Raw genomic sequence first — 13,244 nt, forward strand, 5'->3', positions numbered from 1 at the left:
CTCTGGTATGAGAAGCTACAGAGGTCAGCTGCTTATGATAGCCGCGTAGTCTGTAAGACACAAGTTGACTTACGGCTCCTTTAGTGAAGGACAAACTTGTGTCCGTTCAAAAGTATAAGGTGACTCTGAGAATAGTTCCCAGGTGTAGACTCTTATTTCTAAGTAGATATCAGGACACTGCTTCACTGTCATTTGGTCCAGAGCACCGAGGAGGTTTCATTGTAAAGATGCCCGGAGCCCACTGAAGTCTGTCTCGTTCTTGAAATTTTACATCTCTGGTAACTAACTTTGGTGAAATCAAGGAAAGATGAGCATCCTCTAACATTGTGTCTCAAGAAGGTCTGTGCAAGAATACATTTGTGTATGGTCCAGCTCTGTCAGCTGAAGAAATGGCTATTTCAGAGCTTTCAGGGAAGTATCAAGAAGACTTTTGCAAGGCAGCATGTCGAGTGTCAGTGCATACATGTGCCTTATATCTAGGGGAGGCATCTTATTTTCTGAGTAGCTTCCTAATGAGCAGCCTTATTTTACTAATTAGTATGAAAGAGGATCTTGTGACCGGTACAGACTTTGTACAGTTAATGCTAGTTTACCTTAATTGAGAATTATGGAATACAAGTTCTGTAGTGCCTGTGCGTGTGCATAAGGTAGGCTCTGATTATTATTAGGGATGTAATAGTGTAGTCGATAAGCTTTTTCTTATCGGTTAATCTGCTAATGCTATAGACTACATTTATTCTCCCCTCCCGCACCAGTAATTTTTTTAGCATTCCTGCTCAGTCCTGGCTCTCACTGGGTCTGGGACCTACCCCCGTTGCAGCTCTGCATTTAAAATGTGTTAGGAGGCAGGCAGGCAGCCTGGGTCAGTTCAAGCTCTCACCGGGTCCAGGAGCTCAGCCCCTCCCCTGGACAGGGGTTGCTGACATCCTGCGCTGCTGCCCCTGTATCAGAGGTATCAGTGCAGGATGACAGGCAGCCGGTCTGCAAGGAGAGCTGGCTTTTAAACTGGCTCTCCTCACAGACCAGCTCCCACCTGGCCCCCTGCACTGCTTCCTCGGTATCAGAGCAGCGTGGAGTGGCAGGGGGCTCTTCAGGAGTGGGGCTGGAGTGCACTGGCTGCTGGCCCCACCCCCGGGACTGCAGAATAGCCGAGTAACCAATAAGAATTAATTAGGTTAATCAACTATTCAATTAACCGATATTTAACATCCCTAATTATTCTCATCAGAAGTCTATTTCATTTCAAGCAGACGTTAACTGAAGATGTCTTCAGCACAGTGCTTACACTAGACCACTGATTAAACTTGTACATTTACTTTTACCCATATAATTAAGGCCTCTAAAGCTGCCCAGTATGGTGTCCTAGCAAAGATGCCATAATCTTGTGATATAGCTACACCAGTGAAGCCCTGCACTGGTAATGCAAATATTGATTTGGCGGCATGACCCTGTTTTTGGATGGTGTTTATTACATTGAAAATTCTTTTATCAGTTTATTCAGAGCCCTGCATGACATATGGATCAAAATTGTGCTGTTACGGTATATACCGTTATGGTTATAGAGAACACGCCAAAGTTCTTCGCCAGTTGGAAGAGAGCTTTATGTTTAATAGGCTGATATCTAGCTTCTATTTCATTGACGGGCTATATATATATGTATGTCATTTTAACCATGCTTAGCTTTTATTTGGAAATATAGGCTAATATCATTATACAAATTCATATGATCATTTCTACCTGTAATCATGCAGGATTAAAGTGACTGCACAATTTCAAGCAATGCGTGGGACAAGTGAGATTTGAAGAGCTTATTGTAATTGCGGACAAAATGAGCAGGGCATGGGATAGAAGTATGCTAGAATGCAACTCAACTTGGCCTAGAGGAAAAGATATCTGAAGATGAAAGACAAGTCCTATGGAGAATCTGAAAGACTTGAAATGAGATCTCAAAGTGGATTAGAAAGCTAATGAGGAATATGGGCAAGGGGAATGGGTGTGTTTGTGTTCCTTCTTGCAGAAGAGACCCTCAAAATTTGGAGAATTTAGATTCATAGAATATTAGAACTGGAAGGGACCTCGAGAGATCAAGTCCAGTCCTCTGCCCTCACAGCAGGACCAACCACCGTATAGATCATCCCTGACAGGTGTCTGTCCAACCTGCTCTTGAATATCTCCAGTGATGGAGATTCCACAACCCCCCTAGGCAATTTATTCCAGTGTTTAACCACCCTGACAATTAGGAAGCTTTTCCTAATGTCCAGGGCTTGACAAACTATGTCCAGGGCTTGACAGCGAGTAGATTTCAGCTGTGCGCCCCGTTTACCGGCGGCACATGCATGCACAATGCAGGGCTGGCGGGCGGCTTTTGCCGCCATTTGTCAAGCCTAAATCTCCCTTGTTGCAATTTAAGCCTATTGCTTCTTGTTTTATCAGAGGCCAGAGAGAACAATTTTTCTCCCTCCTCCTTGCAATACCATTTTAGATACTTGAAAACTGCCATCATGTCCCCTTCTCAGTCTTCTCTTTTCTAAATAAACAAGCCCAATTCTTTCAGTCTTCCCTCATCTCATGTTTTCTAGGCCTTTAATCATTTTTGTTGCTCTTCTTTGGACCTTCTCCAATTTCTCCACATCTTTCTTGAAATGTTGTACCCAGAACTGGACTCAATACTCCAACTAAGGCCTAATTGGTGGGGAGTAGAGCGGAAAAATCACTTCTCGTGTCTTGCTCACAACACTCCTTTTAATGCCTTCCGGAATCATGTTTGCTTTTTTTGCAACAGCATCACACTGTTGACTCATATTTAGCTTGTGGTCCACTGTGACCCATAGATCTTTCTGTAGTACATCTTCCTAGACAGTCAGTTCCCATTCTGTATGTGTGAAGCTGATTGGTCCTTCCTAAGTGGAGCACTTTTCATTTGTCCTTATTAAACTTTATCCTATTTACCTCAGACCATTTCTCTAGTTTGTCCAGATTATTTTTAATTATGACCCTGTCCTCCAAAGCAACCCCTCCCAGCTTGGCATCACCTGCAACTTCATAAGCATACTTTCTATGCCATCATCTTAAATCGTTGATGAAGATATTGAATAGAACCAGTCCCAAAACAGACCCCTGCAGATCACTTTTTATGCCCTTCCAGCATGACTGTGAACCATTAATAACTACTCTGAGAATGGTTATCCAGCCAGTTATGCACTCACCTTATAGTAGCCCCATCTAAATTGGTTTTCCCTATTTATTGATAAGAAGATCATGTGAGACTATCAAATGCTTTACTAAAGTATAGGTATACCATGTCTATCGCTTATCCCTTAGCCGCAAGAGTTCTTATCCTATCAAAGAAAGCTATCAGATTGGTTTGACATGATTTGTTCTTTACAAATCCATGCTGGCTGTTACCTATCACCGTGTTATCTTCCAGGTGTTTGCAGGTGAATTCCTTAATTACTTGCTCCATTATCATTCCTGGCACAGAAGTTAAACTGACTGGTCTGTAGTTTCCTGGGTTGTTCTTATTTCCCTTTTTATAGATGGGCATTATATTTGCCTTTTTCCAGTCTTTTGGAATTTCTCCTGACTTCCATGACTTTTCAAAGGTGATAACTAAAGGCTCACATACCTCCTTTATGAGCTCCTTGAGTATTGTAGGATGCATTTTATCGGGCCCTGGTGACTTGAAGACATCTAACTTTTCTAAGTAGTTTTTAATGTATTTGGTTTTTTTAAATTAATTACTAAACCTATCCCATTTCCACCAGCATTCACTGTTAGGCATCTTGTCACCATCAAACTATGGTGAAAACTGAAACGAAGTTATTAAGCACTTCTGCCATTTCCAAGTTTCCAGTCATTGTTTCTCCATTTTCATTGAGCAATGGGCCTACCCTGTCCTTGGTCTTCCTCTTGCTTCTAATATATTTGTAGAATGTCGTCTTGTTGCCCTTTATGTCCCAAGCTAGACTGAGTTCATTTTATGCCTTTGCCTTTCTAGTCTTGCCCCTGCATACTTGCATTGTTTGCTTATATTCATCCTTTGTAATTTGACCTAGCTTCCACTTTTTATAGGACTCCTTTTTTATTTTTAGATCCTTTGGGGAAGGGACAATCCTTTGATCTGTATTTGTACAGCAGCAGGCATATTGGGGTCAAAATCCATGACTAGGGCTCCTAGGTGCTACAGGATGACAGACAATAGTGAGGTTAACTTAACATTAGCTAGCTGCTGAAAAATGTGCCCCGATTACAGTTTAGCAGATGTGATTTTAAAGTGTTAAGCAAGTTGGTTTATCTTGATATTCTATTTGCTATTAAATCATATCATTTTTCATTTCTCTCAACTAAATGCCAGAACAAAAAGCATTATCAAAATAGCAACCGGTTTTTAGTTTAGCCCATACTTAGACTGCATGAGTTTTGAGATGGAACTGTTACTGTGTGTTTTTTTTTTTTTTCAATGACCTGGGGTAGAATCATAGAATCATAGGACTGGAAGGGACCTCAAGAGATCGAGTCCAGCCCCCCGCCCTCAAGGCAGGACCTAGCTTCACCTACACCATCCCTGACAGATGTCTATCTAACCTGTTCTTAAATATCTCCAGAGAGGGAGATTCCACCACCTCCCTTGGCAATTTATTCCAATATTTGACCACCCTGACAGTTAGGAATTTTTTCCTAATGTCCAATCTAAACCTCCCCTGCTGCACTTTAAGCCCATTACTCCTTGTCCTGTCCTCAGAAACCAAGAGGAACAAATTTTCTCCTTCCTCCTTGTGACACCCTTTTAGATATTTGAAAACCGCTATCATGTCCCCCCTTAATCTTCTTTTTTCCAAACTAAACAAGCCCAGTTCATGAAGCCTGGCTTCATAGGTCATGTTCTCTAGACCTTTAATCATTCTTGTCGCTCTTCTCTGTACCCTTTCCAATTTCTCCACATCTTTCTTGAAATGTGACGCCCAGAACTGGACACAGTACTCCAGCTGAGGCCTAACTAGTGCAGAGTAGAGCGGCAGAATGACTTCACGAGTTTTGCTTACAACACATCTGTTGATACAACCTAGAATCATATTTGCTTTTTTTGCAACAGCATCACACAGTAGCAATTGTCAACATTCTGTACCAATACAGCAAAAGAGCAAGTGTTATCTGGTATTACAGAAACATACAGCTGTCTCGATGTGTGTCTAGACTACATGGCTCTGTCACCAAAGCCATGTAGATTAGTTTACTAGACATATCCAAATGAAGCCACTATTGAAAGAATTGCTGCTTCATTTAAATTAAAATGGCTGCTGCGCTGTGCCGATCAGCTGTTTGTCGGCTCAGCGCTGTAGTCTGGATGCCCCGCGGTCTACTTTCGATCTCAATATTAAGCAGCCTTTGTAAAGCTTACCGGGGAGGTCGACAAGTGCCTTTGATGTCGACCGTGGAGCGTCCAGACAGCGCTGAGCTGACAAACAGCTGATCAGCACAGCGCGGCAGCCATTTTAATTTAAATGAAGCGGCAGTTATTTAAATTGCAGCTTCATTTGGGTATGTCTAGTAAATGAATCTACATGGCTCTGGCGACAGAGCCATGTCGTCTAGACACACCCGATATGCCTTACAAAGGCTGCTTAATATTGAGATCAAAAGTGTTTAAGGAAATCCTTTGTTGGAAAGAGCATTTTAGAAGGGAAGCTTATTCCTAGAGCAAACATTAAGCTTAGATCATTTTGTTTAGTGTTTGTACCAAAAATCCTGCAGCTTTGTAAAGCATTTTATCCAAAAAGTGTACGTGCTTAATGGGCAATATTATTCAAGATAATACTGGATGCCAAACCTTTGAATACAGTTGTGTATAAATGGGGATTTTGATGAGCTAGAAGTGAACAGCAGAGGGCCCTAGGGTCAGATATGACTTGTTTATTTGAAAGGTCAAAAAGCTATATATAGCCTAGCCAAGGTTTCCATTCAGATTTATTCAGATGAGGGCTCATATCTTTTCTGCAAACAACTTGCCAAATGTGCTAATTTTTTGTGGCTACTTTCTGCTATTAACCAATGTGTCTCTTTACAGGATTCATGAATAAAATTTTCCATCCCAATATTGACGAAGCGTAAGTAAATCCTTAGTATACAGTATTTCTGATTAGTGGGTACTCTGTAGCTGTATTATGCTTTCATTAGAAAACCAAAGCAACTTTTCCATAGGCTGAGTAAAGCTGTCATCTAATCGAATGCTAACTGTCCTGGGTAAGAATTCAATATGAGGAAAGTGTTTCCTACCCCATGGGTAACTTTCCCAGTAGAGATCAGGTTGTATGGAATACTGGGTAGGAAGCATACTATGGGAGGCTTCTCCTGTGATCTGTATTACATGGGCAATATTGGGTGCTTCTTAAAAATAAGTGAGGCACATGTTGTGGCATAGAAGGTCCAGGGTTGCTAGTACTCCTTTTTCAAAGATCTCTTCTCAAGACAAGAAATAACTCTAGGCCCACCACCTATCAGTTAGCGTTGGTTCATACAGTTATACAAATCCTATTCAGAAATCATAAAAATCTAATCAATTCCATACAATTGGTTTGTTAAGATGTCCATTAAATAAAGCCCCTCCTTTCTTTCCAGCCTTAGTCTTGCTAGCAAGATTCTCCCCATGCACATACGGGTCCTAAGTTAGTGTCCATTCTCTTCATCCCTTGCTTAGAAAAATCTAGTTTCTGTACGTAGTATGGAAGCTCTCCTAATCACTATGACTGCCCTATATTTTGCTCTCAGACAAAGTTAATTGATCCTTGCTTGGGGGAGAGGGGAGGAGCATGAGGGGTTAAAAATGTGAAATCCTGGAAGTATTTAGCTAACTTGCACATGTTTTAATTCCATTCTCTCAATCTGTTTCAGGTCAGGAACTGTATGTCTAGATGTAATTAATCAAACTTGGACAGCTCTCTATGGTGAGTTTGGCAATCCACTGTTATAACATTTCATCATTTATTTGGTTTGAATACCCTAATGTAGCCTGTTAGAGGCGAGAGCTCTCGAGCCTGTCTTGGAAAGTTTGAGCCAAATTGTGGGGTTTATTTTTCACTAAATCAAGTTCGGTTTAGCAGCAGAAGTTGATATAATATTACTTATACAGATCCTTTCATCCCAAAGATGCTGAAATGTTCTATAAACATTGTGCTGGATTTACTTGATCCTTGACTGAAGTGCAGTCATCTCTGAGATGGAATATGGCAAGTGTTCAACAGTAACACAGCAACTCTTCAGGATAGGAAGTGAAGAATGCTACAGTTTCTGCATGAAAATACGGGGGGAAATTTTAAGTAACTAGACCGCAGTCATCCAAACTAAAATGCAGATGGGAAGGGTGAAGGCATGCTTTAACTCTGGTTAGGACCTTGATTTTTTTTTTTCTATAGAGGGTGGCATCAGAAGCACTTATTCTCTGCCAGCATCAAACTGGGGCATTCTTTCAAAACAACCTAGAAGAATTGATACCATCTCCTAATTTGTCTACTCTGCTTCCTGCAGAACTTGTTTTCCTGGGAGTTCTCCCATCTAGTTACTAGTCAGACTTGATTCTGTTTATCGTTAGAAGTCTAACAAGGTCAGTTTTTAGTGACAAGGATTCAGGAGACAAATAACTCTTATGCAAGACTGAAACTATTAAACAATCATCTATAGTAACTTGTTCTCTTGTAGGGAGACTGTATTGAACTACTATAGTTTATGGACATGACACACACGCTGTGATGTATGGCCTTAAGCAGTATGCATACAATATAAATAACAAACAGTGCAGGCGTTTAAGGACTAAAGAGCTTTTCACCTAAAAGTTGGTTTCACTTATTTCTAGTTTCCCTGGTTTCGTGAGTCATTCCGTGTAAACTTACTGCCAAAAAGGCAAATTACTAGTGTGTAAGAATATCTTCCTGTTTTAAAAAATGCTACTGTGGACTGTTGCAGCAGGGTTTCCACAGTATTTACAAACAATGTCATATGAACACTTTCTGTAATTGGTTTCCTAAGAAAACTACTGTATTTTTGGCTTTTTTGTGAACTGCAAAGAGAGGAAACAACTGCAATACTGCTCTTCATTGATATGTAGAGGAGACATCAACATTTGTAACTAATATAACTAGTAAATGTTAGTCAAAATCAGGGTGTATTGTGGTGTTTTCCAACATCAACCAACAACTTGTCAAACAATTCACTTGTTTAACACCAGTCATCTTATTCCAAACTTCCTCATATTGTCTGAAGGATGCTTTGGAACATTGAAGAGGTAACTCCTTTTGTTCTTTGATTGTGTACTGGTATCATAGTCTGCATTAGACCTACCCCCTTTGCCCCTCTAGTTATAAGTCATCAGTTACCTTGACTTTTAGATTTATAGTCATCTGCTGAAGGAATGTAAGAAATTTCTCTGTGCAGCAGAAACATAGAAGGATCTAGTTGTTTTCCAGATTACAGTAAACTTCCGATAATCCGGCATCTTTAGGACCCAGGGGGTGCCGGATATCAGATATGCCAGACTATCGGAAGGGGGGGCTATGAAGGGTCTGGGGGGAGGATGCCACCCCAGACCCCTCGTAGCCCCCCCTTCCGATAGTCCGGCTCTGCCCCAGGCGTCCCCAATTCAGCAGCCGCTGATCAGTTTCAGCAGTGGCTGAATTGCGGACCCTTGGGGCAGAGCAGCTGGGGTGCTGCCAGGTTGGTCCCGTAGTGCCACCCCTCGGCGCTGCGGGGCCAACCCGGCAGCACCCGAGCTGCTCTGCCCCCGGCTTCTTCGATACAGCCGCTGGTCAGTTTCAGCAGCGGCTGAATCGGGGAAGCCGGGCGCAGAACAGCTCCAATTGTCCGGCTGCCCCGAGCACTTCCGGGTTCCCGATGGTGCTGGACCATCAGGAGTGCTGGAGCATTGGATGCTGGACCAATGGAGTTTTACTTACTTTCAGCCTCAAAAATCCTCCTATATAAAGTAATAACTTTTTTGTTATGCATTTTACCTTTAAAACTAGCTAGTCCTGCATTAGTAGAGAAGGTATGGACTAGCTGACCCAGTAGAAATTAGAGGGAAAGTTTTTGATTGCTACCAATAAAGCCACTATATAAGATAGTAATTTAGTAGATTCCCTTTAACTAGTAAAATACCAAACCCTCCTTAGCAAAAGTGCCTCCATTTTAAGCATGCTGTCCACATCCAAGCAATGCTAAAAAATGAAAAATTGCTTTGAGACTTGGAAAAGAGAACTAGAGAAGACAGCATTTAAAGGGAAAATGGGCTATTTTAAGCTGTCTTTCACCTGGGCTTTGTTGCTCTGTAGCTAGCTAAATTCCCTTTTCCATTTAATCTTAAGTTGGGAAGCATTAAATATTTTTAGTTCTCCCAATGGAAGGAGTTGAAACTGTCAGTTGTGTTACAAGTCCATGTAAACTAAGAAACAAACCTGTTTCTGAGCATGGCTTAAGTGCTGGAATAGACCGAAGAAACTCCGTCCAATACCAGCAGGAAAATATTCTTGTCTTTATTTGTCATTACTGTTTTTTGTGATCCCTTTTGAGAGTAGGACTGTACTTTGTGAATCTGTTGCAAGTAGCTGACGATGACAACTGGCATTTCAATGCACCAGCTTTGGCAAACTGGGCCTGGAAACATTTGTGTACTTAAGAGTGTTTCTCATATCCTTCCTTTCTCTATCTACCTGCCCTTGAAAAAGGCAAAGGCTTTTCTGTTCAAAATCTTATGCTTAAAAAAACCTGACGTTGTAGAGGCTGTCTCTTGTATTGCTTAGACTAGCCCTTAGTTATTTGGAGCCAGGCACAAAATTGCATTGTTTAGCTGATGATGTGATGTTGCACTGGCTTACTTAAAACTGAGCAGCTACTCTGTGTGGACAAACCCTAATTTCTGTCCTTGCTATGCCATGTTCACACTGAAGTGACTCAGCTAGTCAGTACCCTGGAGTTTCTACATATGCAGGATGGGTTAACTCAGGAAGGAAGATTTGACAATAACTGAGTAATCTCTTCCTCAGTGCCATGACCAGGTCAGAGGTTCCCAGCATGAATGCTGTAGGAGCACTTTCGTAGGTGATCTGCCAAGAGCCAGAAGTTCACATGATGCTTATGTCTACACAGCCGTTAGATGCACACCTCTGGCCTTTGCCAGCTGACTCGGCCCGAGCCCCACATGCCTAACGGGCTGTTTAATTGCAGTGTAGATGTTTGGGTTCCAGCTTCCCAAAGGGAGACCTTCCCACCTTACAGGGTGCTAGACTCTGGGCTTCAGCCTGAGCCTGAACGTCTACACAGCAATGAAACAGCCCCAGCCCCACCCCCACCCCCACGAGCCTGAGTCAGCTGGCAAAGGCCCGCTGGAAGGTGTAATTGCAGTGTAGACATATACTGTAAGCCAGGCAGGGTAAGTTGGGTTATGAGGGAAGATACAGAGGCAGGCTAGTTTAATCTCTTGCCCTATTTAAAATAAAGGTCTAAGAGGTACAGGTCTGATCCTAGTGCTGCCTCCATCAGGATCGGATGTGTTGAGAAACAACGAGTATCTCCCTGCCCTCCCACAATAAAAATTCTCCTCTGATTAGCAGCAGTAAGACATTTTTTGCCATTCTTTGTGCTGTAGCTTCTCCACCAGTTTTTCTCTATCCCCAGGAAGGGGATGAGGGATGGGGGCAAAGCCTGCGTATGATGAAAAGAGGATGCTGACAAAATAGGACTGAGGGTTTGAAAGGGCGATCTTGCTTTTATTAAAAAAAATAAAAAATAAAACGCATGCACCTGCTAGTCTTTAACAGCTGAAGTTAAACATTGCAAAAACACCCTCCGAACCACACACGGAGGGTGTACTCTTCCATCTGTGTGGGCGCACACAGCCCTTCTGGAGCTGCCTGAAACATTGAAGAAGGAATGACACAGCCCGTTGCTTCACACCCGCATCTTTGAAGTATGGTGCGTACGTCTTTTTTGGAGGTGGGGTGTGGAGGATGGTTTTGTGTGTTCATAATTACTCATCAGCACCAGAAACCTGTTTCCTGTCATGGATTATTAGTGGTAGATGCCAACTGGCAGGAAGGCATTAATCTGATCTCTTCACATGCTATTAATTGTTATGAAATGGGAGAATGAACTTTGTTGGTTGCTGTTTTTATTATCACAAGTGTCGAAGTTCTGTTAAAACTGTATTGTGTTGAGACATGTCAATTTTAAGTCTAGTATTTAAAGACGGTAATGTTCAAGGAAACATGGGGAACTGAGGTGAGAGGAAGGTGTCCACAGCTTAAATCACAAAAGAATGACCTGGGTCTGATTACTGCTATGTTTGCTGTATGACCTTGGATGTATCATTTAACGTCTGCCTCCATTTCCCTAAGTGAAGGTGTTTCGCAAATCTCTGTAGGCATGTTGAAGTCATTGGCATTTGTAAAGTGTTTTGAGAGCTTCAAATGAAAGGTGCTATGGAAGTCTAAAATAGTTTGGGCATAGTGTTGGAAGCTCCATTATCACATAAATTCTCAGCTATATTAGCAATCTAGGATAGGTAAACTAGTATGAATTTAAGCTTTACACCACCTTAATGTCTGGCTTCAGCAAGGCACAGTTTCACTGATGTTCAACGTGGTTAACTGTTGGTCTGAGATGTAGCTGTGCGATATTAATTTTTGTTGCAGATCTTACCAATATATTTGAGTCGTTCCTGCCCCAGTTGCTGGCCTATCCTAACCCCATAGATCCTCTAAATGGTGATGCTGCAGCCATGTATCTCCACCGACCAGAAGAATACAAACAGAAAATTAAAGGTAAGGGAGTACGTGGAATGATGAAAAACTCCTGGTATCACTAGAGATGTAAGGGAGTAGTTGACTACCCAATAAGCCTATGCTTATCGGGTAGTTGAGTAGACTACAGAGGTAGCAAGGTGGGGAGGGGGGAGCAGGAGTTGGTGCTTGGAGGAGCTAGTTTAGGGTAGCAAAACCATACCATGACATCCTTCCTTCTGCACTGCTGCTGGCAGTAACACTGCCTTCCAGTCCGGGCACCTGGCCAGCAGCTGCCACTTTCTGTCCACCCAGCTCTGACATAGTAGAAGGAAGAGTGGCAATTCCTAGGGTGATCGTATTTCCCTATATTGAATATGGGACACCTGGTAAAATTACTAGTATTCAAGTGAGTTGATGCCGGCTGGAAACGGGACAGGTGGTGGGGCCCTTGCTGGCTGAGAGCTGGCATGCAGCAAGGGCTGCACTATGGAGCAGCAGCCAGCCCAGTATGCTGCAACTTTGCCCCACCACCAGCTTTGCACACCTGTCGCTATTGTCAGCCAATAGCCCCCCACTCATCTGTTAGGGGATCAGCTGTCAATTAGGGGTCTGGCAGTCAGCAGGACCCACTAGTACTTATAGGGGGTAAACAGAAAATATGGGACAATTTGCCTGTTTTTAAGAAGTCAGGACACCTCGGGGTGGCTTAAATATAGGACTGTCCCTTTAAAAACAGGATGCCTGGTCACCTTAGCAATTTCACAATCCCCTCCTTTTAAAAAAAAGTGTAACCCCTAATACTGCTCTACAGCTACAACACTGTGACATTTCAGATTTAAAAATCTGAAATAATAAAATTTGATTTTTAAAATCCTATGACTGTGAAATTGACCAAAAAGCACCGTGAATTTGGTAGGCCCTACCCATTACTCAATGAGGAAACAAGAGAAAACGCAGCCCTAGCTGAAGTGGCTTTTTTGTTTTCACCAAAATGCTAACAAGGACTAACACAGTGAACATCAATGTAAATGAGTAGAATCTGAGGTTAAAATGAGACTGGGGGCTGTGCTCCCTGCTTTCTGTGCTTGCCAACCCCCCCTCTCTGGAGTAGGTGTCTGGCCAGCAGATAGGGGGCAGGAGTGGGCTGGGGGTAGGTGTCTGGCTGGGGGAAGGGTGCAAGAGCAGGGGAGGTACCAGGAGCAGGCTGGGGGTAGGTGTCTGGCCAGGAGGGAGGGGGCAGGAGCAGGTTTGGAGTGCAGGGTCTCGACGGAAGAGGTGAAGGATCTGGGGTGGGGTGAGGCTCAGACAGTGGAGGAGATGCGGCATGGCCTGGGGGCGGGGTTGGGGTCAGATGGCAGAGGGGACCTAGCGCAGGTCCGGCGGGGGGGAGGAGCTTGGGCTCAGATGGTGGAAGGGATCCAATCGGAGGCTAAAATAAGAAAAGAGCCAGTATTAATAAATACTTAAATAAGATGCCCT

At 42.9% G+C, this 13,244-nt stretch overlaps 1 protein-coding gene across 1 annotated transcript in view; it reads left to right on the forward strand.

The window, feature by feature from the left end:
* Positions 1 to 13,244, forward strand: part of UBE2H (ubiquitin conjugating enzyme E2 H) — a 74,217-nt gene that overhangs the window by 46,938 nt on the left and 14,035 nt on the right. Inside the window, exons 4-6 of the mRNA XM_075925365.2 lie at positions 6,065 to 6,104; positions 6,889 to 6,941; positions 11,676 to 11,804. Of these exons, the coding sequence (XP_075781480.1) occupies positions 6,065 to 6,104; positions 6,889 to 6,941; positions 11,676 to 11,804 (222 nt within the window). The remainder of the gene's footprint in view (positions 1 to 6,064; positions 6,105 to 6,888; positions 6,942 to 11,675; positions 11,805 to 13,244) is intronic.

The sequence above is a fragment of the Pelodiscus sinensis genome, chromosome 1, assembly GCF_052426305.1.
Source record: "Pelodiscus sinensis isolate ZL-2025 chromosome 1, ASM5242630v1, whole genome shotgun sequence".
Lineage (NCBI taxonomy): Eukaryota > Metazoa > Chordata > Testudines > Trionychidae > Pelodiscus > Pelodiscus sinensis.